The 26017-nt window shown below is 45.6% G+C and overlaps 1 protein-coding gene across 4 annotated transcripts in view; it reads left to right on the top strand.

The window, feature by feature from the left end:
- LOC137801033 (cadherin-4-like) overlaps positions 1-26017 on the top strand; it is a 218264-nt gene that overhangs the window by 167722 nt on the left and 24525 nt on the right. For all 4 annotated transcript variants that reach the window (XM_068598427.1, XM_068598429.1, XM_068598428.1 and 1 more), the window contains 3 exons: positions 14400-14555; positions 19440-19584; positions 22124-22296. In XM_068598427.1, the coding sequence (XP_068454528.1) occupies positions 14400-14555; positions 19440-19584; positions 22124-22296 (474 nt within the window). The remainder of the gene's footprint in view (positions 1-14399; positions 14556-19439; positions 19585-22123; positions 22297-26017) is intronic.

The following is a 26017-nucleotide window of genomic DNA, read 5'->3' as shown; positions in this document are numbered from 1 at the left end:
GGTCAGCAGCTCGTTGTCTCTTTGTTTTACTCACTAACACATCTTGGCTAGTTTAAACTCTCGGCTTTTCCTTTGATTTTCCCCTCCTGAAGAACTCACACGAGGTATTCGCTTACTTAACCCCAGCTGCGAGTTTTCTTACAGAGCAAGCAACTCCCGTTAGGAGAGATTTTGCAAATAATTTTGGCAAAATGTTCAGTTAGATACTTACTGATGCTCTTTGTTAAAGCAACGCTAGCTCCGCGATGGTCGGTGGGTGCTGGGAGGCCGCCAGTAATGTCCCGACTGAAATATCCTCATAGCTCTTGGATGTATGACCTCGCAGTGGAGGACGGTTGTTTGTGATCCCCAACGCAGGAGGACTACTGACTTTTTTGCTCTAGCGCCGCCAGCAGGAGACAACGTTGTGATATTTCAGTCCAAGAGTAACTTCCCCTCCGGGTTTTGAGCTTCAGTCCAGCCATCAAAGAAAGTGGAGTCCGGGGCTGAGATATGAAACCGAGCCCACTCGCATGATTAGAGGATGATTGATCCCAAACAGCCGACTCTCTCCCTGAATCGTCCCTGCGAGATGGCGCTTAGAGCCGTTTTCAACCATGAAATGGAGAATTTAATACATTTTGTAAGACATGTTTAACCCCTACATTGATGTGTTCAAACAAAATACAACTGTATGATTTATTTTATTGTGTGAAACCACGGTTAGGTGTACAGTTCTTCATTCTACTGTATATTTAAATCTATTAACTGGATTGCCGTGAATTTCGGTATGGACATTTACAAATCCCCTGAAATGTACTGCAATAACTATGGTGACCTCTTTACCCTCTTATTTGTTTTCTTTGTGGGGTTCACCATCAGATGAAATGTTCGTATTCAAGCATTTTAAAGACATTTTATTATTGGAAACGCGCTGAACTGAGATGTGTTGCATTTCAGAGCATCACTGCTCAACTTCAGCCTCGCTGAGCCGCCAGCGTGGCTGCAGATTTTTTGGCAGTAAAAAAAATTACAATAACATCCCATAATCTCAGATCTTACCCGCTCTATTCATGAGCGAGGTCGTCGTCCCTGGCGCACGCAAACCGTAAAATACATTCAAATATGCCCAACGTCTGCTCCGGTGGCTGCCAGGTCGAAGCCGGACGCATTCCTGACTCGATGATGTCGGCGGTGAAACAGCAGAAGAAGTGGAGAGTGCTTTACAATGTTACTCTTGCTAATGGAGGCTTTGCGATGGAGGAACATGCTCACTCCTCCCTGTCTTCTCTTGACATGTCGGATCATTCATGAAACATTTGAACATAAAAGCAATTTGGCTTCCTCCTGCGTAGCGTGTGACGCGGGTCTTTAAGTGAAAAAGTGGGCGCGTTAGCGTCGCACGCAACGAGTTGACGCGGGCCGAAGATGAAGCGGGATCTTTATGGACAGCTTGCTAGCCGTGTGCTTTATTCAGATTTTTCTTTTCCCCTCAACGACCCGCTCCGTCCCTAAAAGCCAAGACGCCCCCTTACATGCAGTCGTCTCGTCTTGACATACAACTAATACCTCATGAACTTCACTTCCTCTCCGCTAATGAAATTAGCCAGACCAATGTAATTACATTCATCAGCCACAGGAAATGGAGGCTCCTACAATCTCCTGGCATTGACAGGCAAACAAATTGTTCCTACATTTATATATTTGTCACAAAAAAAAAAAAGCCTTTGCCCTTTGTTGCCCCGTTGTGTTCATGGAAGTGAGACTGGAAATGTAATTTTCACTGTTTAATATCTAATTATTTTTTTAATTAGAGGCGTGACGTCCCAGTAAACATGTTCATCAGGCGTTCTCCGCTACGGTTTAATTTAATTTTTTTAAAGCGAAAGATTAAGCCGTGGACTTGTTGCGCACGCTAACCGCTAACCGCTAACCCTCGAGATGCTACTTCCAAGGCTTTACAGTAACTAAACAAAACTACACAAAAAAATATATCAAATTGGCATAGCCACCCACTCACTCACACAGGCACGGATGCAAACACACACACAGACACACACACACACACACACAGATAAACACATACACATGTTCACAAATCCCTCCCCCCAAAACACTTCCCTTCCTGATATGACATCAGGCCGCACCAGGCGGGCTCCCTCCTGGGTTCGGTTGGTGTTAAATTAAACAGTAAATCATCTCTCCAAAAGACACAAGAGTTATGTGTGAGTCAAGGGCAACAGTTCTGGGCTCTTTAATAGGAGATGAGGAGGACTTTATGAAGGAGATAAATAACAGCTTAACAAACAGCCTCTGTCTGGTCCCCTGGAGGTTGGCCTCGGCGACCCTGTGGATCAGTAGGATGAAGGAGAGCCAAGAATCTCTTTTTTTCCCCGTCTCAAGACATGAAAAAATAATGCGCAGTGAAATTGGAAGAGCGGTAGTCGGGAAGGGTGGGCAGGCTCGGGGAGGTGGGGGACCGGTGATGAAGCCGAGGGGACCGAGGGGCGGCGGCGGTGATCGCTGGTGATACGAGAAGGTCGGTCAAATGGGAAGGACGCGTCGCTGGCAGGCAGACAGACAGAGCGGCCAACGCGACAGAGAAGACGCTTTACGGAGGAAATCAAGCGGACAGAAAGACGGAGAAAGGATAAGAAAGAGAGGCGGGCATGGCGCTCGTCCCGTCAGGTGTTACTTCCCCGCCACCTGTGCTCAGTCGTCTTTGCCTGAGAGACAGCTCTAACAAATTAAATCTGATTCAACACAAAGCAACAGCCTTTAAAGCAAATGAAAGAAAAGAGTAATTGCGAGGGGGACAGGAGGAGGGGGGGGAGGGGGGGTCCTTAAGCATGAGATTGAATTGAATCGAAGCGCTTTTGGGATGTCACGTGACGTGAAATTCTAATCTCACTTAATGTGCTTGCAGTTTTCCATTTCCCTCCCTTTGGCGCTTTCTTTCCTGGAGGTAAAAAAAATAATAAAAAATCAAAATCGAGGCCCGTGCCAGAATAATCTGATCCTATTTACTTTGTCGTTCACAATGAAAGGCCTCAGTCACAATCTTTTCATGCAAGTATAATGAAAACTGTCATGGGGTGATCAGGTTTTTGTATGCTTGTAAAAGCCTTAACCACACAGACACACACACACACACACACACACACACACACACACACACACACACACACACACACACTAAGATCTTGTACAAGCAAACATACGAGCATAAAAACTCCTCGCAGTGCAATGAAATGCTTTACAGCGCCGCGAGATGAAACCGCTCTTAAGATAAACAGTTTAGCGGTGGATGAAAAGTTGCCGGTATTTTTTTATAACTCGTTCTTTAACGTCGCCGGGTTTTCTCACCGCTTTCCCGCTTGTGAGTATTTCTGGCCCAAACTCTCCCCGATGATGTTTACACCCATTTTTTTATTTGCTCTTCATTTTCCAGGAAAGAAAAAAAAAGAACATCTCCTCCGAACGCTCCATAAAAGCTTTAACATCCCTCATTGTTCATAAAAGCCAGAGTGATGCATGGCTCTGTGCTCGGCGTCTGGCATCGCGGCTAAACGGGGGACGGCGTCCGCGGTTCATCTGAGGCCGTTGCGAAACGTTGCCTTCCTACCAGGTGATTCGTTCCGGTCGTCGCGCGGTGCCCGTCACCGCTTTAGAGAGCGCTCGACAATGGAGCCGAGCGGCCGACGCGTTCCTGGAGTCTCTTCAGCAGTGTTTTCTAGATGACTTCCGGGAACGGAGCGAGGTCCTCAAACACTGACCTCGGCCGTCTCTGATCCATTTGATGATCTGTGTCAATCAAGGCACGACGCGCCAGCTGCTTTTGAAACAGCCAAAAAAAAAAGAAGGAAAAAAAAACCACACGCACACCAGCCATCTGTGTGTGTGTGTGAGTGTGTGTGTGTGTGTGAGAGTGTGTCATCCTGGTGCTTGTGCTCCAGCAAAAATACACAGGCGTGATTCCACACACACACACACACACAAACACACACACCTCTATACTCTTCCAAGGTCCATTTGTCAACATGACAGCTGGACTCTAGCTGTGCTGGAGTTTGCCAAGCAGAATCCCTCGCTTGGTTAGTGGGAGCCAGAACGTCCTGGGAAGCATTCTGACACACACTTAGAGGCTGCAGTGCGTCCATGTGTGTATGTGTGTGTGTGTGTGCACACCAGTCTGGTTGTGCTTGTCTTTGTGTTTGCGTGCGAGTACACGTGAACGTGCAACTTTTCCAAACACCCAGCAGCAGCATGACGAGGTCCCGCCCCTCTTCAGTCTGTGCTTGGCAGCCGAGCGGCTCCATCTTGTCAGGCGTCCAGCGGACATCAAACGTGCTGCTCCCGCCTCTACCTGAACACCTACGATTTTTCCAACTAGCATCTGGGTGGTTCGACATCTGTTTACCTCTTGATACCGCCCCCCCGCCTCCATCCTGCCCCCCCCCCCCTCTTCCCTCGAGGTGTTTGGCCCCGTTGGCTTGGGAGGAGGGTGACGGTGTCTGCTTTTCCCTCCAAACAGCCTTCAGCTGTGTCCACAGGAAATGTGTTCATCCAATGAGGTAACTGACTTGATCGAAAAAGACAATGTGAGACCTTTTTTTTTCTTTCTTTCCCCCAGCGCTATAGGATCCCATAAAGGTCACATATCTTGTCTTGGGGGGTGAAAAAAAATCCTCTTTCCAAGCGGATGTCCCATCAAACAAGTCCTGGCAACTTCTCTAAACTTCCTGTTTCCAGCCAAAAGGGCTCACGATCTTGCCACAGAGTTTTGCTGATGCAGTCAATTCACAGCCACTTTCATTTTTCCCCCCCTTTACACTCCTCACACTCTTTCTTCCCTCCGTTTTCCCTCTCGTCTGCATTTCTCCCCTCCACTGCAGCCTGATGGATGTAGAAAGGGAGAGGGAGAAAAATAAGGATGGGGACGGGGAGAAGAGGGAGAAAACGGTGTTTGAAAAGTGAACCACACAAAAGGGAGTGTGTGTGGGTGTGTGTGAGTGTGTGTGTGTGTGTGTTGGCGTTGGGCAGGCGAGTAAACGGCAAGGGAAAGTGCAATAGCAGCAGATTTCATGCCCCCTCTCTCCATCGCTCTCTCTCCTACAAGTCGCCAACACTCTTTCCTCTAATTACCCAGATTGGGTTTCCCGGGGATGAAGGGACGAGGGAGTAACAGGGGGTCCTTGATATTGTCCTTGTCGAAGCCTGGGGGAGCGACTGGAGAAGTCATTCATGCATCCATCACACTCCCGATTTCACAATTTAATCAATCCCCTAATGAAAGAGAGTTACAGAGAGGAGAGAGAGAGAGAGAGAGAGAGACAGAGAGAGAGAGAGAGACAGAGAGAGAGAGAGAGAGAGAGAGAGAGAGAGAGAGAGAGAGAGAGAGAGAGAGAGAGAGAGAGAGAGAGAGATGTAGCCCTCACACTCTAACCCGGCAGAGCCAAAGCTAAGGGGTGCGGCCGCCTCTTTGTCTGCCGCCACAATGGACGCCTTATTTTCATTCTCCCTTGCCTGGAAGAAGGGAGTGAGGAGGGCGAGTCGTTCCATTGTTACGTCCAGGGAGAATAGCACCTCTAATTTGCCATAAGCCGGCACTATTAAAGACCAGGCTCCTTTCACACTGCAATAATTGGAAAAGTCATTCACTGCTTAACTTCCATTACTCCATGTTATTTCCACTAATGAGAAGGAAGGTCTTTTTTAATAATCTCACCTGCGTCAGTTCTAGCTATCATTCAAATGACAAAAGCGCACTATCTCTCCATTACGTTCATATTGCCCACTAAGACGGATGAATCATAAAAAAAGCATTTTTTTTGTCCTCTCTGTCCCCACTGAAAAGCCAGAAATGGCATTTTTCGCATTTTAGTTCACAAAAGCAACGGCATAAGACTTGTCCCTACATGACTGGGAGCTGTGTGGCAGGCGAGGTAAAACGACAACTTCCTCGGTAACGCTGCGATCATTCATTTCGAAACACGGTCGATGGCATAATGCGGGCGCTGTACAGTAAATCGCGACTTTGGGGTATTTAGGAACACAATAGTGATGATCGAGGGGAACGGGTGAGGACACAGCTGAGATCCAACAAGCTGCGACGGAGCAGACCGGCCTCCAAGCCCACGGCGCACCGTGTTCACAGAGTAGCGCGTTAGCATGTGCTTATTAGCAATGAGCACGAAATAAGAGGAATCCAATTCAAGACGTGACGATCGCAACGGATGAAACATTCTGGATCACCAAAGTTATTGCAAGTCATCGTTTGTTGGAGTTGAATTTTCACAATCATTTTTCCAATATCCAATAACTGTTGACACCTTCGCCTCAAAAGCACAAATCGATGGCCGAAGAGAAAAAAACCCCCAATCTGGAAAATTCACGTTTTTTTAAGAAAGCTATTTAAGGACACACAATACATAATATAAATATAACACACACACACAAAGTGTATACACAAAGAAGGTTCCCCCCACTTATCCTGGATCATTTTGCAGAAATGGAGGTTTTGCACTTTGAAAGAAGAAGAAGAAATTCTCCTTTATTAATCCCCTTGGGGAAATTGGTCTCTGCATTTTAACCCATCCTTAGTATTTAAGGAGCAGCAGGGAAGCAACTGAAGGTTTAGTGTCTTGTTCAAGGACACTTTGACATGCAAGCTATGGGAAGACCAGGGATCAAACCAGCTAGCTTGTGATGTCAGAACCGCCCGCTCTCCCCATGAGCTGCATACGACCGCCCCGAATTCAGCCATCGAAATGTCAACCGGATGGTGTTTCCAGAGGAAAGGTTGAGGACGAATCTGCTCTCGGGATCATGCGCGTGGGCGCGAAGCTACACGGCCAACCGGCCGCTAATTTTGGCGATATTTCAGTCCAACTGTATTTGCGCCGCGAGCGCGAAATGCGCCTCATTCTCAACCAATTTGCCGGGTCTCTCTTTCATTTGCACGTAGCTGCAGGTACGTCTGCTCATGCCATCTTCCCCCAGCCATGAGCGCAAGATGTTACGCAGCTCCTGTTTCATGTTTAAGTCAGTTAGTGCATATTTTTTGAAAATCCCAACTTCAGACCGAGACTCTCAACATCAATCCTGCGCTACCTTTTGAAGAGATACAATGCTCAACATCAAAGCCCGAGCAAAAGTCTGTGTTTTAAAAAAGGCTACAGGAAAGCTTTTAATGCAGACACTTTGCTGACTCACAGCAAAACACACAAGGTGTCTTTTTCTCCAATTTTTTTTTTTATCTTTGTGCGCGCACGCCAATGCTTTTGACAGATGGAGTTAGCTTGTGGTGTGCGATGACACCTAAAAACCTCTCTCTTGTCGAGGCTCTTTCTCTCCAGAGATAACCGGTTTGTTTGTGACCTGTTCGCCGATACCTGTATTTAACGCCTGCCTGTTAGGCTTTACTGTACCGTCGAAGGAACACATCTCTCTCCGTTTATTCCCGTCGGCGTTTGCGTTTGTTGGGCTTTAGAGCCGTGAAAGGCCCGACTCTCAGCTCTTTAGGGGTTTACTGTTACTCTGCTGTCTGCCAGTGACTGTTTCTGCTGTCCTCCTGCTCACTGAACCAGTGTCATTCTCTGCACCAGCAGCGCACTACAGCGCACCTAATTGGCTCTCTCATGACAGGCCTGTGTGTATGTGTGTGTGTGTGTGTTTCTGTATGTTTCTTTGTATGTGGTTGTGTTGATCATGCATGAGCCAGATACTGCTACTTTTCACTTTGACGATTTTCTGGAACCGGCAACTTAAAGCGGCTCGAAATGCTGAATACATCCGGTTATAATATATATCTCACGTTTTGTTTATTTAAAACCTTACAGTAAAACTGGAGGTGTCTTCTTTTTCCAAACTGGCAGCCTCCCAACCGTTTGAAGCCGTCTGAAACATATAATGCACAAAGTTGGAAGAGATTGGAGTTGAGAAGACGCTTTTCTTTAAGTGTATTTGAAAGGTTTCGGGTAACCAACTGCAGACTGATTTGAGGGAAATGTCTGTCTCGCATTACTTTTTATACATAAACCACTTTCTGTGGTTTGTGTTCTCGCCGCTCTCTGGCAAGAACAATAACTTGCGGTCGCTTTGTTTCCATGTTGAAACCACTGTGAGCCACATCTGTGATCTGTGCTGCCTGGTGTCATGTAGTTCAGTAAAATAAACAAAGTAATAACCAAATAGTCCTGAACATTAAGGCTGCTTTAGCATGGAATAAGCAAATGTACTCACGCCCATCTGTGCACCCATAAAAATGCTCTTAAAATGAGGTGCGGTCAGGCACATTGTTGGCACATTGCTAACTTGAGGCTTCAGAAAGCAATGGAGCAATTGACCAAGAAAACAACAACATCAAAAGTCAGCAGCAGAGCAGTGTTTCTGTTATTTAAAAGCCACACCGGGTCACAACAAGCACACACTCTGCTGTTTTTGTGTATAGCAAAAGTGGAGTTGTTCACCCCCTGAATGCACTCGCCTCCTATAGATCGTTTAAATCCAACTTCTTGAATACACAAGAATCTAAAGTACATCCTCAAGACGGCCTCATTGTATTAGTTCTATGGTAATTGTTTTTCATCCACAGCGCCCCGAGGAACATTACTGCTGTGCATAATGGTAATTGAGGTTCTATGTACATGCTAAACTGCAGATTTCCTCCAATCACATGTCACATACTTCCACAGCTCCCATGTCCTTGGACCGGCTAACAAAAGAAAAAGCACAGAAACACTCGGTCGGTTCTTTTATTTATGTCCGGTAGCCTACAACACAGATGAAAGCAGAGCAACGGTAAATCAAATACAGAGTATAGAAAACCAGCGTAGAGCAAAGATTCAATGTTTGAAATGTGGTCCATATAAAAACACAGAATACACGATCCGCCCGGCCTTCTGAGACTGAGACGGCCGACCTCCCGGCCCTGACAGAGAGCCGAGCGCCGGCTTCTCCGGCTTGTTGGGAGAAGCCCTGCAGGAGTCTGCTGCTCACACAGCCTCCTCCAGAAGTCTGCTCTGTCCTTTCCAGAAGACGGTGTCAAGGCCCAGAATAATTGAATTTGTAATTTTTGGACCTCAAGGTGCTCGCGTAAGTCCAGCCTCTCCTCTTCTGCTCGGGTCAGCGGGCCTCCGGTTCCTCCGGTGCCGTCCAACCACCGGCTCATCGGTTCTGCCGATATTTAACTTCAGGTTTGTTGAAGCTCCGTCCTCTGAGTGACGACAGCTTGTTTTCTCACTGGAAACTATTTACTGGAATCACACGCAGGTCAACAAAGTGTGCGACTTCCATTTGGCCAGAAAACGCACAACACAGACGTGGATGTGTAAACTGTAACGTGACGGTTTGGTGAAGGAATACAACCGCGAGGCAGTAATTCTAGTAATCCTCTCGATTTGGACTGTTTCACAGCACCCTCCCAGACAGAGATGCAAACACCAGGAGTATTCTGGCATAGACGGTCTCTATGAACAACGCCAGATTGCATTTCAAATGGAATAATACACTGAAGCCTTAAGCCGCTCCGTGTTCCTCCTTTTTTGTTTACATACAGCGCCTTCTCTCCTAATCTGCCAGGGTGAGAGTTGCGTGGGCTGAAAGGCAAACAAGTCCAATGGTAATGTGCTCAGGAACGCTCCGGTATCACACGGCGCAGAGAGGCCCGTGGACGCCTGAGCGTGAACTTGAAACAGTGAAAAGAGCCGGCCGAGACGAGCCAGGGGAGAGCCGGGAAATCCTAGTTTCAGATTTTCAAATAATTGACTCCCAAGAAAATGATAAAAATGTAAAGCAAAAGAAAAGGAATAAATGGTGCATTTTAACCCTGGAACACCGAGGTTAATAATAGTAACACCGTCACGAACGTCAGGTATTTTTTACCCGATGTAATGTACCTGATAAGTAATACAAATTTAAGTACTCTTCTTGTATTTTACACTTATAGAACTCATAAAACTGAGTGTCATGGGGGAACCTGAAAAAAGGCTCAAAATCGGGTGAAAAATTTGGGATTCGTCAATGAAACATGATTAAAAATATGAATAATGTAGAAAAATAAACATTGGTGAGTCTTGTCCTGTGAAGGAATAATCTCCCTTCACTGGTAAAACCCTAATCCAAATTACTTTTACCGTCTGTCACTAATGTCGGGTCTATTTTACCCAAACACGTGGCGCAGAGAGACACGCCCACCTTTAATAAGACACGCCCACCTTCATTTACATCAGTGAGCAGCATGAAGCTACACAAGGACCCACACAACTCAGACAAACGCAACACAATGAAAATGACGTAGCAACAATCGTGCGGATGAAACTCACCTAACGTCAGTGTTCTGGGGTTAAAGAGGTCGTGCTTATTTACGGCAGAAAAAGCTGAGGCTGCCTGTTATGTGAAAGAATATCTCTTTAATGAAGGACTACCTGTTAAATGAAAGACTGTTAAATGAAAGAATGCCTGTTAAATGAAGGACTACCTGTTAAATGAAAGACTTTTCAATGAAATAATACCTGTTAAATGATAGTATTCATTCTCCTTAAAGTTCTGTTTTTGTCGGTGTGTAGAGGTTTGTTTTCCCGCTTAAAACAACAGCCTGGTGCGTCCAAAAACTCTGGCACTGGAGTAGTCCAATTGATCCAAAACTATAACTCATCTGTGATCATTTTCGAGGCTGCACTGTGTGTGCTAATGCGAGTGGATTAAATATCAGACGCATCCATTTGTACGAGATTGCGTACAGCGGGGCGTTGGTTTCTGATCACTCACTATAAACAGCTCATTAAAATGTAAAGCCAGGAATAACTCCAGCGTGCAGCTCAGTCACGTGTCTAACAGTAAGTTTGATGCAAGTGTTAGTCAACATGCATGTTTTAAACTGGGGATTAATTCCTCTGCTCCCCAGTCACCGCCTCCGTGTTATTCACTCCTCTCCTCTTCATCTCCTCTTCCCTGTTTCCCCCGAAGACCCGGTGCCATGATCGCTTCTCATTCGATTCAGTTTTGCCTGGCAGAAGGGAGCTAAGCTCGCTGATAAGATCTCCTTAAGAACCAGACAAGTTGTCAGTAATGAAGGGAATTGCTTTGATCCGCCGACAAATAGGTCATTTAGACAGTGTCTGCTTCCTGGTGCCGGATGATGCGGCGTCATGGTCTCTCTCTCTCGCTCTCTCTCTCTCTCCCCCTCGCTCTCTCTCTCCATCCATCTCTCTTAGCCGAGCGCCTCTCCTCCAGTGTCTCTCGATGGACACACACGCGCGACAATAGAAGGACAATTAGAAGGAACAAAAAAAGACACACACAAAGAAAGAAAGACATTTTTTATTATTATTGTTATTATTGACTTGGAAAATGTATTCCCTTTGTTATGTGTCACCCAATGGAGACATGGTGTGTGTGTGAGTGAGTGTCATTGTGTTATATTGTGTGAGCTAGCCAAGATGGCAGTGCAGCTCTCCCCCTCTCTCTCCCCCTCTCTCTCTCTCTCTCTCTCTCTCTCCATTAAAGGAAATTTAAAAAAAAATGCAGTTATTAGCAGCTTTTGGTGCTCATCTCTCGCTGGGCTTTGAAGCTAAAATGGCAGAATGATAGCGAGAGCTGCTCCCTATTGAAACGACATCTCGTCTGTCACAATGTTCTGCGGAAAGAGGAGGGGACCGATAATGTGCAGCTCGCTAACATCCATCACTGGATCCATTAATGCATAAGCATGGCGTGTGATTTTATTTGCATTATTAATCATGAAGCCGGAGAAAAACTTTATGGATGCTTGAAAGCGCACGCCCACAAAATGTTTTGGGAGAATCAGATGAGGATGAGGACTCTGGCACCGTCCCTGAACAATTTTTGGAAAAGCGTTTACGTGAACGTTGTGGGAGGGAGAGCTAATTGGGCTGAAATGGCTGCGCAGCCGAATGCTTCATCCACCCCCCCAAATATAAAAAAAAGAAAGAAAGAAGGATGGCTTGGAAATGGGTGGGAAATCCAGGGGGCGGGGAAAACCCAAATGGAATTATGGAGAGCTATCACTTCCTAACTGGTGAGGATTTATACACCACTGCTGAGGCCAACGGATTGAAGTAATTTCATTTTTCATGCATGGCTTCTGTCCCCACGGAGACCTGGAGCAAAGAGAGAGAGGGAGGGAGAGAGAAAGGGAGGGAGAGCGAGAGAGAGAGAGTAAGTGAGGGGGAGGGTGATGAGAGAGAGAGAGAGAGATAGAGGGTGATGAGAGAGGGAGGGAGGGAATAAGAGAAAGGGAGCGTGATGAGGGAGAGAGTAAGAGAGATAGTAGGAGGGAGGGAGACTAAGAGAGAGGAAGAGAGAGGGTGATGAGAGAGAGAGAGGGAGAGATTAAGAGGGAGGGAGAGAGAGTAAGAGAAAGGGAGCGTGATGAGAGCGAGGGAGAGAGTAAGAGAGGGAGTGTGATGAGAGAGAACAGCGGACGGGAGAGATGAGAGGAAACAAGGAGGAGTGGAGATGAGAGAGGGGGGGGGAGGAAGTTGGAGAGGAGAGAAGAGGAGAAGGGAGGGCAGAGGAAGAGGAGAGATGAGGCGAGGAGGGGAGGAAAGGGGGGGATGAGTGAGAGGGGGAGACAGCTTGGCAGTGGGATGTGTAATACCGGCTTGTATTTTCTAATGCGACAGGAGAGGTAGAGGGAGTCAGCGTGCTGCTGCAGCCTCGGTGCTGCGCCTATAGCGGAGGGTAATGGCGGTGCACTGGGAGTTCAACGGAGCTGCCGGCTGGTATTTGTTAGTTTGTTGTTGGTGTTTAACGGGGAAAGAGTTTCTTTGAAGTAATTGCAGTCGATGCCTGCAGCTCGTTAATTATCATAGCTGTCAGCACTAATTCGCCGAGATATGCGCAGAGCCTTCTGACGGTCTCCTCCTCCTCTATTCCCCAAAGAAAACACACATACAGACGTGCACACGTTGCATTAGTGCGCTGTTGTGACAGCTCGTCTTGTATTCTTGCAGCGGGGAAGGTGTCTATAACTGATCACGTTTGTATTTGTTTGGAAAGACACACCTCCACCGGATCTCTCTGTAAGGGAGAGGAGGGGGAGGGCATGACGTCAATGCTGATGAAGAGGAGGAGAAGGGGATTCGTGGTAATAGCGGTGTCCATGATGGTGACAGGCTCCAAAAACCTTCAGGACGAGCTGAGATGACACCTGTCTCACACTCTGCGTCCGCTCCTCGTTAGTTGCTCCAGCTTTTTTCTTCTTCTTCTTCTTCTTCTTCTTCTTCCTCTCAGCAGGCCAGCGTTCCCAGTGTGTGGAAAGAAGTGTGGCTAAATTGGTTTCTCGAGTGGTGAACGATGGCGACAAATTTGAACAGGCTTTACTCTTACTGGGGCACTGAAACCCTAATTGATTAGTAGAAAAAGGGTTGTCTATTCACACCGCGTGTTTGTGTGTGCGTGTGTTTGTGTACGCGAGTGCAGTGTGTGCCCACACACTGGGGTAAGTGTATGATTGAGTCATTTTGATACACCGGCTGATGTTCACGGCCTGTCATGCAGTTAATGGACAGAGATGGGGATGCTCGGAGGTTCGGACTGTATTTGGGCACTAAATTGAAAAAACTCTTCCAAATGAGACCCAATTACACAGCACTTCAGTCCCAATCTCAGGCCTAGCCGTGCACTAAATGCACCTGTTAGCTGTCTGTCTGGAGAGAGGAGCTGAACCAACATGAGCCGGCCTGTTTCTTAAGAGAACATCCTGCTTTCCGTCGCGCACGGTTATTCAATAATCCTCTCCATGGGTTGCAGCCCCTGGATTTTTGAGGAAAAAAAGTGTTGTTTGCTGTTATAAAAGCCTGTTGTTGCTTTCCTAATTACGCAACAATTACAGCCTCACTCCCCGATCTAATTGCCATTTTGTGTTCACAACCTCTCTCTGTATTCCCGGCTCGGCTCCAGCAAGTCTTAATAAATCAACCACCTCGCTCCTCGGTTAACTGTAAATATATGTTGATTTCATTTCTCCCTCTCCCCAAATATTGAATTCAAATTTTCTCTTTGAAGCGCTCCAATTCTGCCGTACTGAAAGCACGGGGCTCCCTGCAGCCGCACTAATAGAAACCCTGAGAGAGCGGCGGCTGGAAATGCCAAACTGTGATGAATACGTGTGAGCGTGTGTGTGTGAGTGTGTGCGTCCTGTGTGCGTGTGTGCGCCTGTGCATGTTTTCAAGGAATAATATGCAATATCAGATGTCTGAGGTTGTGTAAAGACAAGATGATTAAAGTTGGGTTTCTGCACATCACAAACTCGTCCTCGTATATTACCGTTCTCACGGCAGATATTGCGCCAGCGGGTGCAGGTCGGCCGTGTTGTTATTCCCTGAGTGAAACACGGTATGAAACACCCTGTCGATCGATTGACCGACTGCTCCTCTTTGTTTGCGGCGATGCAGATCCGCTCGGACCAGGACAAGGACATCTCCATCAGGTACAGCATCACCGGGGTGGGAGCGGACCAGCCGCCCAACGAGGTGTTCAACATCGACCCCGTGATCGGAAAGATGTTCGTCACCAAACCTCTCGATCGGGAACATCGCTCTTCTTACCATGTGAGTGTGTCTCTCTCGCGCTCTCTCTCTCTCTCTTTCACAAACACACACACACACACACACACACACACACAGAACAGCCGTGATCTTTGAAATGAGATCCAGAAGTCATTATTACGCAGCCGGTTAACCCTTTAACACAGAAGTCGGTCTAAATCAGAATCAGTGTAGCTCTATGTTTTAAAAAGCCTCCAGTGTGAATAATTTACATCAGATCAACGGATTTATTTCGTCCATAAGTCGCTTTTTTCCCAAAATATTTGCATCCAGAATGATTTATTTCCCAGAACACATGAACACATCTCAGTGAACACAAGACTTAAAGTGGTGCTTTGTGGAGAAAACTCGGTTGAAGAAATCCAATAAATCAACTAATTCATTACTTGAGTTTGTTGACTAACAGGCCTAAGATATATATATATATATATATATATATATATATATATATATATATATATATATATATATATATATAATGTTTCAATGTATGATGGTTTCTCAGGAAAAAAGAGAAGAAAAAATTAATAAAATCAAAAAACTAATCAGCTGTATAATTAATTTAGTAAATCATTTAGTTTTAATAAACATAACAATCGTGCAATATTGTATTATTACATTACAGTAATAAAGAGTAGTGGAGCATGAGCAGTGAACACACTGTAAACACATAGTGTGTGTGTGTGTGTGTGTGTGTGTGTGTGTGTGTGTGTGTGTGTGTGTGTGTGTGTGTGTGTGTTCTCGTGCTTCCGTCTCTGAGAGGAACGAATAAATGCACAGTGGTGATGAAATGAATGATGGAATTTGCATCATTTTCTCTGGCTGTGTGGAAAGCATCTGGATGGAGTCAAAGAATGTGTTAAATACTCAGCGACATTACTTTCTTATTACTTTAAAACCGCTGGGCCAGAGCAGCGAATAGAGAGGAAACATGGCAGCGTGAGCTGTGAGTACAACATGCCGGGTGGGAGACACTCTCAAAGGACAAGTTGGGATTTCATTTGGAGTTACGTGCTGTCACCGTCTCTGTCTGGAGACTTCCTGGACTCTTGTTGTCATGTAACAAAGCGTGCATTGACAGGAAGTCCATGCAACCAATCAAGATTAAAAGCTAAGAAACCCCAAAATGACAAAGAATAAAAGGAGTTTTCAACCGGTGGACGGGGCAAGGTTATCTGCTACAATGCTTATGCTAAGCTAAACTAATAATCTCTTAGCTCTACCTTTATATTCCTGGCACACTCATGAGTCGTATCTGGCTTTTCATCTCACTCTCGGAGTGAAAGCAAGCAAAAAATAATCCCTGAAATGTTTAGATATTCATTTTCTTTTGTATTGTAAATGAGAAAGCTTCTGACCTTCTGCAGCGTTACAGGCAGTAGAGGACCGTGTTGGAGAAGAGTACAAAAACTGAAAGTCTAGCCTTCCTCTTCCTGAAGGTCAAACTACACCTCAAAAGTTGACTAATTAACACACTATGTGTTGTTTGGTTTTATAACCTGTACATTCACACTCGTGCGCGGCCTACTCGTCCTGTCCGTGTTTTAATGGCCCAAAACCAAAGTGGACGGGTCAGCTGTCTCGATGATTCCTCATTAGAAGTCGGAGCCGCCCACCGGACCGGTCCTCCGAATGACCTCACCTTTAAACAAACAACAAAGTGACGGCTTAAAAGCAAACCAATCCTGACATCACGAGTATTCATACGACCTCTTCTCTGGCGCTCACAATGTATGCCCTTTTGTAATGTATTTATGTATTATATTGTGTTGCGCTGCACAGTGTTTGCTGCACTGATAAAATCCGGCCACTACATTTTAATAACCTGCCCGGGGACCACGGACAAATATTAGCTCCCTAGCTAAAACTGTGGCACAATTACATTGAGGTGGAAACGAAAATGCTGATAAATGTGCACCGCCCTTGGTCAATAGATAAATAAAAAGAAATACATAACAATAGGATGAAATGTCCACCAGCGGCTCTCCTCTCACCTTTGTGCTTTGCTTGGGAATATCAAACAGGCAGGCAAAGTGCATTTAAAGTTTAGGAAAGTAGCAACTTGTTGTATTGCTGCATAAGCTGGTCTTTCTGCTGCTGTGGAGGGAGCGCTCCGAGGCTTTGATGTAGTGAGCAACCACACTGAGTTCATCACTTTCCGTCTCCGGCTTTTCTTTGTTTCTGTACCTGCCGCTATCGTCGTATCCAAGTGGGAACCCGGTCCTGACTTACAGTGCTGGTGAGCTGGCAAGCACAACCTTTTAGTGGGAGCTGAGCAGATTTACACTCGGGAGAAACTCCAATCAATGAGGTGATTTGTTAGGAAAAGCGAAGGGTTGCTAAAGGCTGCTTAACTTCAACTCCGTGTTTGTTGTGGAGGGAAAGAGGCGGCTGGTGTGGAATACAAATTTCAAGGAGAAACCAGATGAGACAACTTGAAGATGCAGGAAGGTGTTGCACTTCAATTAAAGGCCGAGCGCGCTCGATGCCGTTAAAGCAACACGAGAGCAATTAAACCGCTTTGTATGAAACATGAACATCATCAATCCAATAACTTAAAAGGCCGGGAAGAGTTTATTTCCTCGGCGACGTCATCCTGGAAAAGCTGCGGCGCGCGGAGTTATTTGACTTTGTGCTCTTTTCTTTTGTTGACTTCATAATTCACACAAGGACAGAGCAAAGGTACAGTTCAGTTATTGTTATATTTTAAAAGAACGAGTAGTCAGGAAATATTCAAAAGCGGACAAAATGTAACAAAAAGCCCCCCACCCCCCTCCCTCTCTTGCCTTTCAAGATAATAACTCAAAAATGGGCGCCAGAGTTACATTTTGCCTTCTTCAAACATGCTGCTTATCTCTGACTCTTGCTGTTCTTGAATTAGGTTGTGAGTCCAGATGCACTGGCGGCGCGCAGGACTGATCAGACAACACAATGGAAAAAGTAAAGTCAAATTAACCTGGAGGAGACCTGGCGACGCTTCGGTAGAGGTGCAGCGTGTGAGGGATCAGTGGAGAGGACCTTCACCCCTCTGAGGCTGAGGGGAAGGACTCTATGGAGACTATATAGAAGATATTTATTCTATTTTTCCGACCACAACAAGCCCAGAGGCTATTTTCAGTCATGTGGCTCTCGTGTAGGAAGGCCAGGCAGCAGTTTTCCCACCCGGCGTGTTCAGATGTAAAGACTACCATTCCCTCTATTCTCCATACATGACAGCAAAAAGACTCGTGTTGCAAGTTCTCACCTTTCTTCTTTATCTGTTCCTAACATGTTTGTTTTTTTCTCCAGCCGCCTCTGATTCCTCTACTTTTCCTTTACCCTTCCTTTCGATGAATATCCCAAACATCAAATAAGGTGGAAGAGGCCTGGAATTGATTGCTGGCATTTTAACTGAATAAATATTTAGCAGCCTATGTTGGGTGTAGATAGTATCCCCGCTGTATAATATAAACTAAACATCCCCGGTGCTTTCAGCTGACAGGATATATCACTGAATAAGTCATGTTCAGGGATATAAACATTCCCAGGTAAGGCGAAGTGAATCAAAACAGCTTTAGTGAGAACCATGGAGTTCATTTTGAAATACCCTTTTCAGTCTGTTTTTTTGACCTTCAAGTGTGTGAGTGAAAATACAAACCACGAGTATTTAAACCCAACATTTCCCTGATAATTCAGATATTTTCTCTCCGCCCGCGTTTTATTTTTCTCCCGCCGACATCACAAGAGAGAAAGCAGCGGAGATACATCTTACGGCGCGTATTGATTCCAGTAATAACTCCATGTCCAAACTTTGTGTCGGTGATTCCATTGATCTGACTCGAATGTTGAGATGTGCTGGCTGCTCGTGGCTTCAGAGGGAAGCCAAGACATTTCAGAACTCTCTTTTCAAACGAAAACCAGACAGGAAGTTGGCCGGGGATCCAACGCGGCGGCGATCCCGAAGCGGACACCTTGCCTTTTGCAACCGGGCCAACTTCCAATAAAGAAAAAAAAAAAAGATGTTTCTTGTTTTTTGTGAGATAAAAAAAAAAAAAAAGTGCAAACGAGATAAGAAAGTCTGGAGAAAGTGCACGATCGCAAAAGGCAATTCATCTGCATGAAAAACATCCAGAATTTCCCTTCTGACCCTCCTCTCGTATTGTTTTCAGAAATATTGTTGAAACTTTTATACTGTATAATTCAATAATGCAGATTGTATCATTCAAGAGCACAGTTGAAATTCACAAAGCAGTGCAGGGGTGAGGTTTTCTTTTTCTCTCTCAGTTTAGCCTGAGAGGTTCTGTGAAGCTACACAAGTCACCTTGAAGCGCAAGAACACATTCAGTTTCCTGGTGTTTTATTTATGTTGCTTCTCTCTTTCTTTTGTCCACTCCTGAGCCGAGAGAACGAGGGAGTGAAATGAAGAAGGGATGCTCAAGGGTGCCAACAACTATTAAAAGATGTACTTACATGTCCAACCACGAACCACACATAGACGCATTTAAATAAAACTAAAATAAATAAAGCATGCGCGAGGACTGAACCAGACTACAGAATACTTCTTAGTGGTGACTGAAGAGGCCGAAGCATTAATTCTTCAAAACAAACTAAACCTGTCATAGGGCCAGAGACCAAAAAAATAGGATTTAAGGGCCCACATAATCCTTTTTGCATCCTCGTTGTAAATAAGCGCTGTTAGATGGATTGCCCCGTGTTCCTTCCGTGAGATTCCCTTTTTTTTCATCCATCAAACACCAAATGTTTACCCTAAATAATGTTCTCCATAAAATCAACACGAGCACTCATCGCACACTCCTCATACATTATTCATCAGTTCATTACTTCCTGCTTCCATCGTGGAAATAATGTCACCTCATCTCTGGTGGTTTTTTCTTCCCCCCCCCCCAGCTGCGAGCTCATGCCGTGGACATGAACGGGAACCAGGTGGAGAACCCCATCGACCTCTACATCTTCGTCATCGACATGAACGACAACAGACCCGAGTTCAAAAACCAGGTCTACAATGGCTCCGTGGATGAAGGCTCTAAACCAGGTGAGGATGGATGGATGGATGGATGGATGGATGGATGACTGGATCGGTGGATGGATAGATGGCTTGATGGATGGATGGATGGGTGCATGGATGAGTATTTGAGTATTTAGGAAAGCGCTATATAAAATTAAAGTATTAATATTATGGGTGGATGAAATCAGAAGTACACTGACTATGAAGCAGGAGTACTTCCAGAAATGTGTGGATGGCCGGGGGGCGACGCGTTTGGATACGGCTGGATGAAGGAAGAGCAGCTAGTCCATCAGGAGAGATTGGTGTCGTTAAAAGTAGGACCACACCACTGAATCTCTGCAGAGAGTTTTCCATTCCCCTTGATTTAGCAGCGAGAGGAAGAATCCGTCTCCCACGGTGGCTTTTCCATTGAGCCGGCTGCAGCAGCGGCCATAAACCAAAGAGGGTGCTCAGGCTGGAGAGGAGATTGAGGATTAAATGTACCACGCTGTAGCACCGCTGGGTCATTTTATGGCTAACCTCCGAACGGAAGAATCTGTGAGATGAGCTCTCTGTGGGCATGGCAGAGTGTGTTTGCGTGTGTGTGTCTGACGAGCCAGATTTTACGGCTCCAGAGGTGATCTCAGGAGGCGTTCAGGTTCTCATTTCCTTTTTCTTTCTTTCTGTTTCATTTTCGCTCTCTGCCGCCGTCCCCTCCCCCGCGACGTTGCCCCCACACAGCAGACAAGTCTCTGTGGCATGCATGACATTCAGCTGAACAATAATCATAAAAAGAGGAGAGTTTTAGAGTTTAGAGCTCCAGTGGTTTCAATGGAAAGGCCAATTACAGACTTGAATTAGTTTGCAAATTAAAGAGTCATTATGGAGACCTAATCCTGTCAGGCACAGCTTAGGACGCCCGTACAAAGGGTCCACATTAAACCCCCTAAGAGTGCAGCTTAATGAAATTACCCCGGCGATGTGTGACACATTGTGATTCTTCATCTCCTTTTCCTCTATCCCTCCATCTCTAGAAGAAGAAAAAAAAATCAACGGGTGGAGGACTGCGAGTCACTCCACTTGGAATCAAACCAAATATGGAGTCTGTCCTCTATTTCTCTCTCCTCCTCCTCCTCTGTTCCTCTTCTTCGTCTCGCTGAGAGGCCTTTAGAGTGCTCCCTGTGGCCGAGTCATTGACAAATGTTGCTTTGAAATGTAATGAAGTTTGAAATGGGAGCTGCGGTTACAATTATCCTCGGACAGGGGCTGTCACTGGCATGATATCACTATCGCTGGCAATTAGAATCGGCTGCGAGAGAGGCAGAGCGAGAGGGGGAGAGAGAGAGAGAGAGAGAGAGAGATGGAGAGATTGCGGGTGACAGGCAGTGATCCCACAGAGTTATACGAGTGTTTGGAGGCAGCAAACAAGTGGTGCATTCATGGACGGGTAGTGGAGTATATTCTCTCCTGCAGGACTGAGTCAGCTTCATGCCACATGTCTGTTTTACTGTCTACTATGTTATCACTCACAGGTTTCACACCGTTCCATCTATGCAGACAAAGGGTGATCAAATCAAAACCATTCATAACTTCTATTTAGTAGTAATATCTGTCATCAAAAACAAGAGCCTTCTGTTTAGACGAAATGGTGGAAAAAAAATTTGCAGCCTGTTCAATTTACATGCAAAATATGCCGCTAATTCCGTGTCCATGACATCCCATCGTGCCCATGCCTGAGCATACTGTATATGTGTGCTTGCGTGTCGGCGCCGCAGTCTTTATTATTCACAGAACAGGTGTGTCCCAGCCGACATTAATCTGTAAAGATCCATTCACATTAAAGCAGGTGTTAACAAACTGCTATGGAACAACCAGGTGGTTTATTATCCATGTTTATGTACACGTGAACGTGAATATCGGTGTGATTATTATCAATACTGTATCTGTCGCTAACATCTGTCGGTGGGATGGTTGATTAAGCAGAGCAGCAAATTGAGCATTTCGCAGCGTTTACCTCTTTTGTTTCACTTTAAGCGATCCGATATATTAAAAAAAAACACACAATAGCACAAAAATAATCAACAGTGCAAAGGGAGCCATATATTTTGAGGAAACAATTATGTACTTATGAAAAAAATACTACACTCTAACCTGCAGGCAGTAACATAGAGGTGAGTCATGAAGTCAGGGGAATGATTTAGGAATGTCGAGAACACAGCAACGTTTAAAAGGTAGCTAGCGTTAGCTACACATTGCTACAAGTAGCAAAGCACCCGACTGCATTGCAGTACGAGTGTGTTTTACTGTTATTATCTGAAAGGGGGATTGTGCTGCTTAATCTTTCAAAAGTCCTCTCGTCTTGTTTGCTTTTGGCTGCTCAGATAAAATTCAATGGCTGAAGAGTAAAACCTCCAATCTGAAAAATGCACTTTTTTGAGAAGACAAAAGTGTACTTTACACAATGCAAAATATTAAAAATACAAGTGCAGATTGGAGGTTTCCCACCACTTCCTGGATCATTTTGCAGAATGGAGGTTTTGCACTCTGGCCGTCGACATATGCTGACAGATATGACTTCCCTCATCAGGAACGTATGTGATGCACGTGTCGGCGTTCGACGGCGACGACAACACCACGGCCAACGGGATGGTGCGCTACCGAATCCTGTCGCAGACGCCGCACAGCCCCATCCCCAACATGTTCACCATCAACAGCGAGACGGGAGATATTGTGACCGTGGCGCCGGGTCTGGATCGAGAGGTTGGTTTCTCTCTCTCTCTCTCTCTCTCTCTCTCTCTCTCTCTCTCTCTCTCTCTCTCTCTCTCTCTCTCCGTGTGTGGCAGAGATACAAGTGGTGTCCACACAGTCTGATTGAACTAAAGCTGGCCAAATGATACACCTTCATCTTTGTTTACGGCGCTCTGAGATGTGACTCGCAAATTATTTCTAGCCATTTGTCTCCAGACACACACACACACACTTATTTTTTTATACAGTAAATTGCCTTCTTCTGCGATCACCTTGTTTATGGAGCTATAAAAGTTGTGACAAGATCCAAATGTGTTTATTCTCACGACATGGAGGTGTCAGTGACAACTCTGCAAAGAAATCTGCGAGACAGATCATCCTCCCAGACCGTCACCAGTGACAGACCTATTAACAACACATCACGCCGCAGTGGACTGCTCATGTTGTGTTGTGTGTGTGTGTGTGTGTGGGTTTGTCTGTGTGTACAGTATGAGCTTGTGCGGGAAAGATAAAGTGGAAATGTCTGAGATGGAATGCCCTTGACACCTGTCAGACAAACACAGAAGCCCATATAATCACATCTACACTCCATAAAACACAAGCAATTGAAGGGGAGGGGGGAAACGCAGGACTGAAGGGAGCAATAGAACAAAGAGCGAGCCGGGCAGACGGGGTATCACAATGAGTTGGGAGGAAGTGAGTGTGGATTTGGCAATAAAACGAGGCGACAGAGAAGCAGGATGCCAGAAGGAGGGAGGGAGAGGTAGATGTGGAACACGCAGTAGAAATGTATTTTTACTCTGTTTGCTTCTGCTAATCCAGCCAGTCACCCCTAATGTGAGATTAAAACTCAGATCCACGAATACACACACACACACACATGTCCATGCAAGTACATTTTTAGACATCATTAATCCAAAGCCCATGACTTTTTAGTATCTTATTTACCCGCTAAAGTGTCACTGAGAGCCCTCACACGTCCCCGAGTTCTACTCATCCACACCTTGAAGACACCATTTCAGTGTTATGGGTTGGCCACTGAGAAGCTCCACTGGGGACAGGTTCGGGTTAAGAGCCTTGCTCAAAGGCACTTAACTGGTGCACTGCCCTATCAAGCCCAAAACACATGAGGATCATCTGCTTTTCTCTGTTTTACGTTGTATCGTTGAATGTTTTGGGTATTGGACTGTTATCAGACAAAACAAGTCCCCGAGGCTTTGGGCACTTTCTGTCCACATGTGTGTGTGTCCTTGGGTTTTGACTCTGGCATGACAGCCAGTGGTGTGTGTATGTGTGTAAGAGTGGGTGAATGCAAGGACAATTTTAAAGTGCTGGCTTTAAAGGTAGATAAGCGATATATAAGGGCAGTCCATTTATCTTTTCCCGTGGCAATAGAACAATAAGTCGAGCCCTACGGCGCTGCGTTTCCTCCTTCGCTCCATTTTTGATGACGAATCCGCGAGCACAATGCGGGTCGAGATAACGAGAATGCTTATTAATACCACATGTAAATGCAAACGTCCACGGTCACGTGACATTATCCAGATAACATATCCACATTGCAATCTGTAAATTGGATGGAGAGAGTGGAAGAGACGTTTCACGCCCTTAAACCATCACCATCACATGCTAACCCCAACCCAGAAGCAAAGCTTAACCCAAACCTGGTTCCAACGTTAACCCCCCCAAAAAACAATATAATATATAAACAACAATATGACCATTTGTATATAAACGGCTCACACCTTGAAGCCTTGAAGAGAAATCCGTTTTTCTCAAAAGCCTCCAGGGAACAGAGAATCAAAAAACGGAGAGAGGTTTTGATGAATTGAAGAAAGTGTGTGTGCGCGTGTGTGTGTGTGTGTGTGTGTTTTGGGGGTTCACAAAAGCTGAACTATATCAAGACATCTGTATACAAACTCTCACACAACTCCAGGAGTGTGATCCATGTCTCATTTATGCAGTCGTGCGCTAGCCCTACTTTCCAAACACATCTCTTTGCTGAAACTTTACTGTTTGAAGCTGAGACTGTTGTTCCGCGGACGTGTTTCAATAGAGCGGTTCTGGAGAAGACGCACGTGTTTGAGAAGTAATGAGCATGCGACTGGATAAATGAGACTTGGGTTATACTCCTTGATATAGTTTTCCATTTACTTTAATTCATCATGACTTTATTTAACTCTTCGTTCACAATTGATTTACAAATGGTAATTTTGTGTGTGAGCTATTCCTTAAACAGCCGTATGAAGAAGTGAGGACCAGCCATGTCTTCACTTTCCCAAAGTACCTTCACTCTCATTGACTGAATATCAAATTGGTCCTCACAAAGACAGACGTACAAGAGCCTGCACACATGGATAAATAGATGTGTGTATCACGCACAGAGACCAGTGCATGCATCTATTTCTCTGTCCCACACATACATCTGTTTAAGCATTCTATGAATACCATTATGGGTGCACTTAAACACTGTTCCTTTAGCATACAAATGCATGCTTGTTCTCCTGCAGCTTTATTTTCTTACACAGCCGATAAGAAGTCTCAAACCTTGCATGAAGAAAAAAGAAAAGAAGCTTGTGTATTCTACATAAACTTCACAAAACAGCACACTGCGGTGCTTCCCTGGTCCACTTTTAGTCAGCACTTTGGCCCTTTTGAAACTTTAAAAGTTTCTGCTTCTCCCTTCCTTTCTCGGGCCGGGGTGTTGAAGGCGTTAGGTGCTCCAAAAAAAAGAAAAAAACAGGCATCTATTTTTGGTAGTCGTCCTCCCTTGTGCATTGGCTGCATCCCCTGCTGTCTCTTATCTTCTCCTCTGTTCTTCACTTTTGAAATGTTTTCTTCCCTTCCTTTATAAACTCCCACACTGATTCTCTTCTAAAGGTTTCCAGTGGTCTGCAGTGGCCTTATAAGGGCTTGTTGACAGTAACAGACCTCAGTCCTCCAGAGGAGGCTGTGCATGCTGCGGTGTTGCAATGCTGAGAGGTTCAGAGGAGCTCTACATAATTACTCCCTTGTCTAATTAGTGAGAGTGTTGTGTACATGCTGTACACTGGCTGATGGGACAGTCAGCCAAGCGCTGGCGCTGAACAATAAATGGAGAAAGAGGTGTGTGTGTGTGTGTGTGTGTGTGTGTGTGTGTGTGTGTGTGTGTGTGTGTGTGTGTACGTGTACGCACGGGTGTTAATGAGAGTGTGTGTACAAGGTTGGAGTTCAGCATCTCGTCGAGCATGGAGATGAGAGGAACTGAGAGGAGCTGTCTAATCCGCCTGATGTGGCGTCCTGGCCTAATTGGGATATTTACTCGGTAATTAGCAGGTGAGAGAGACACTGGGAATGTAATTGGGAATCTCGGTGAGGAGACACATTACCCAGACAGCCGGCTCCCGGGCTCCATCCGTCCTGCAGCCCATTAACTGCACCGTGGGACAGCAGAAGAGACGGGATGCTGGCAGAGAGGAGGAGCGCACCCTCGTGCGAAAATACAAATAAAAGAACCATATTTCAGCTTCTTGTGAAGTGACACGGTGTCATTTCAAAGGGAAGAATGGCATTTATCATCCCCTCGTATGATTGCTCCATAGATAGTCTATTAATCTCTGTCAGTTGGATCATTGTCTTCGCATCTGTCCATCAGTGGCGCTGAATAAGTAACGTCTTTGATGACGTCCCCGTGGGGAGGCTTCACTCTGCAGCCTTCAGACGGTGTGAAGTCTGGATGCGTTCCGCCGAGGAG

Source organism: Clinocottus analis, unplaced genomic scaffold, assembly GCF_023055335.1.
Source record: "Clinocottus analis isolate CAN_PGR_092001 unplaced genomic scaffold, fCliAna1.0.p SCAF_4, whole genome shotgun sequence".
NCBI lineage: Eukaryota > Metazoa > Chordata > Actinopteri > Perciformes > Cottidae > Clinocottus > Clinocottus analis.
Note: the sequence above shows the minus strand (reverse complement) of the source record. Positions and strands in the feature narration are given on the sequence as shown.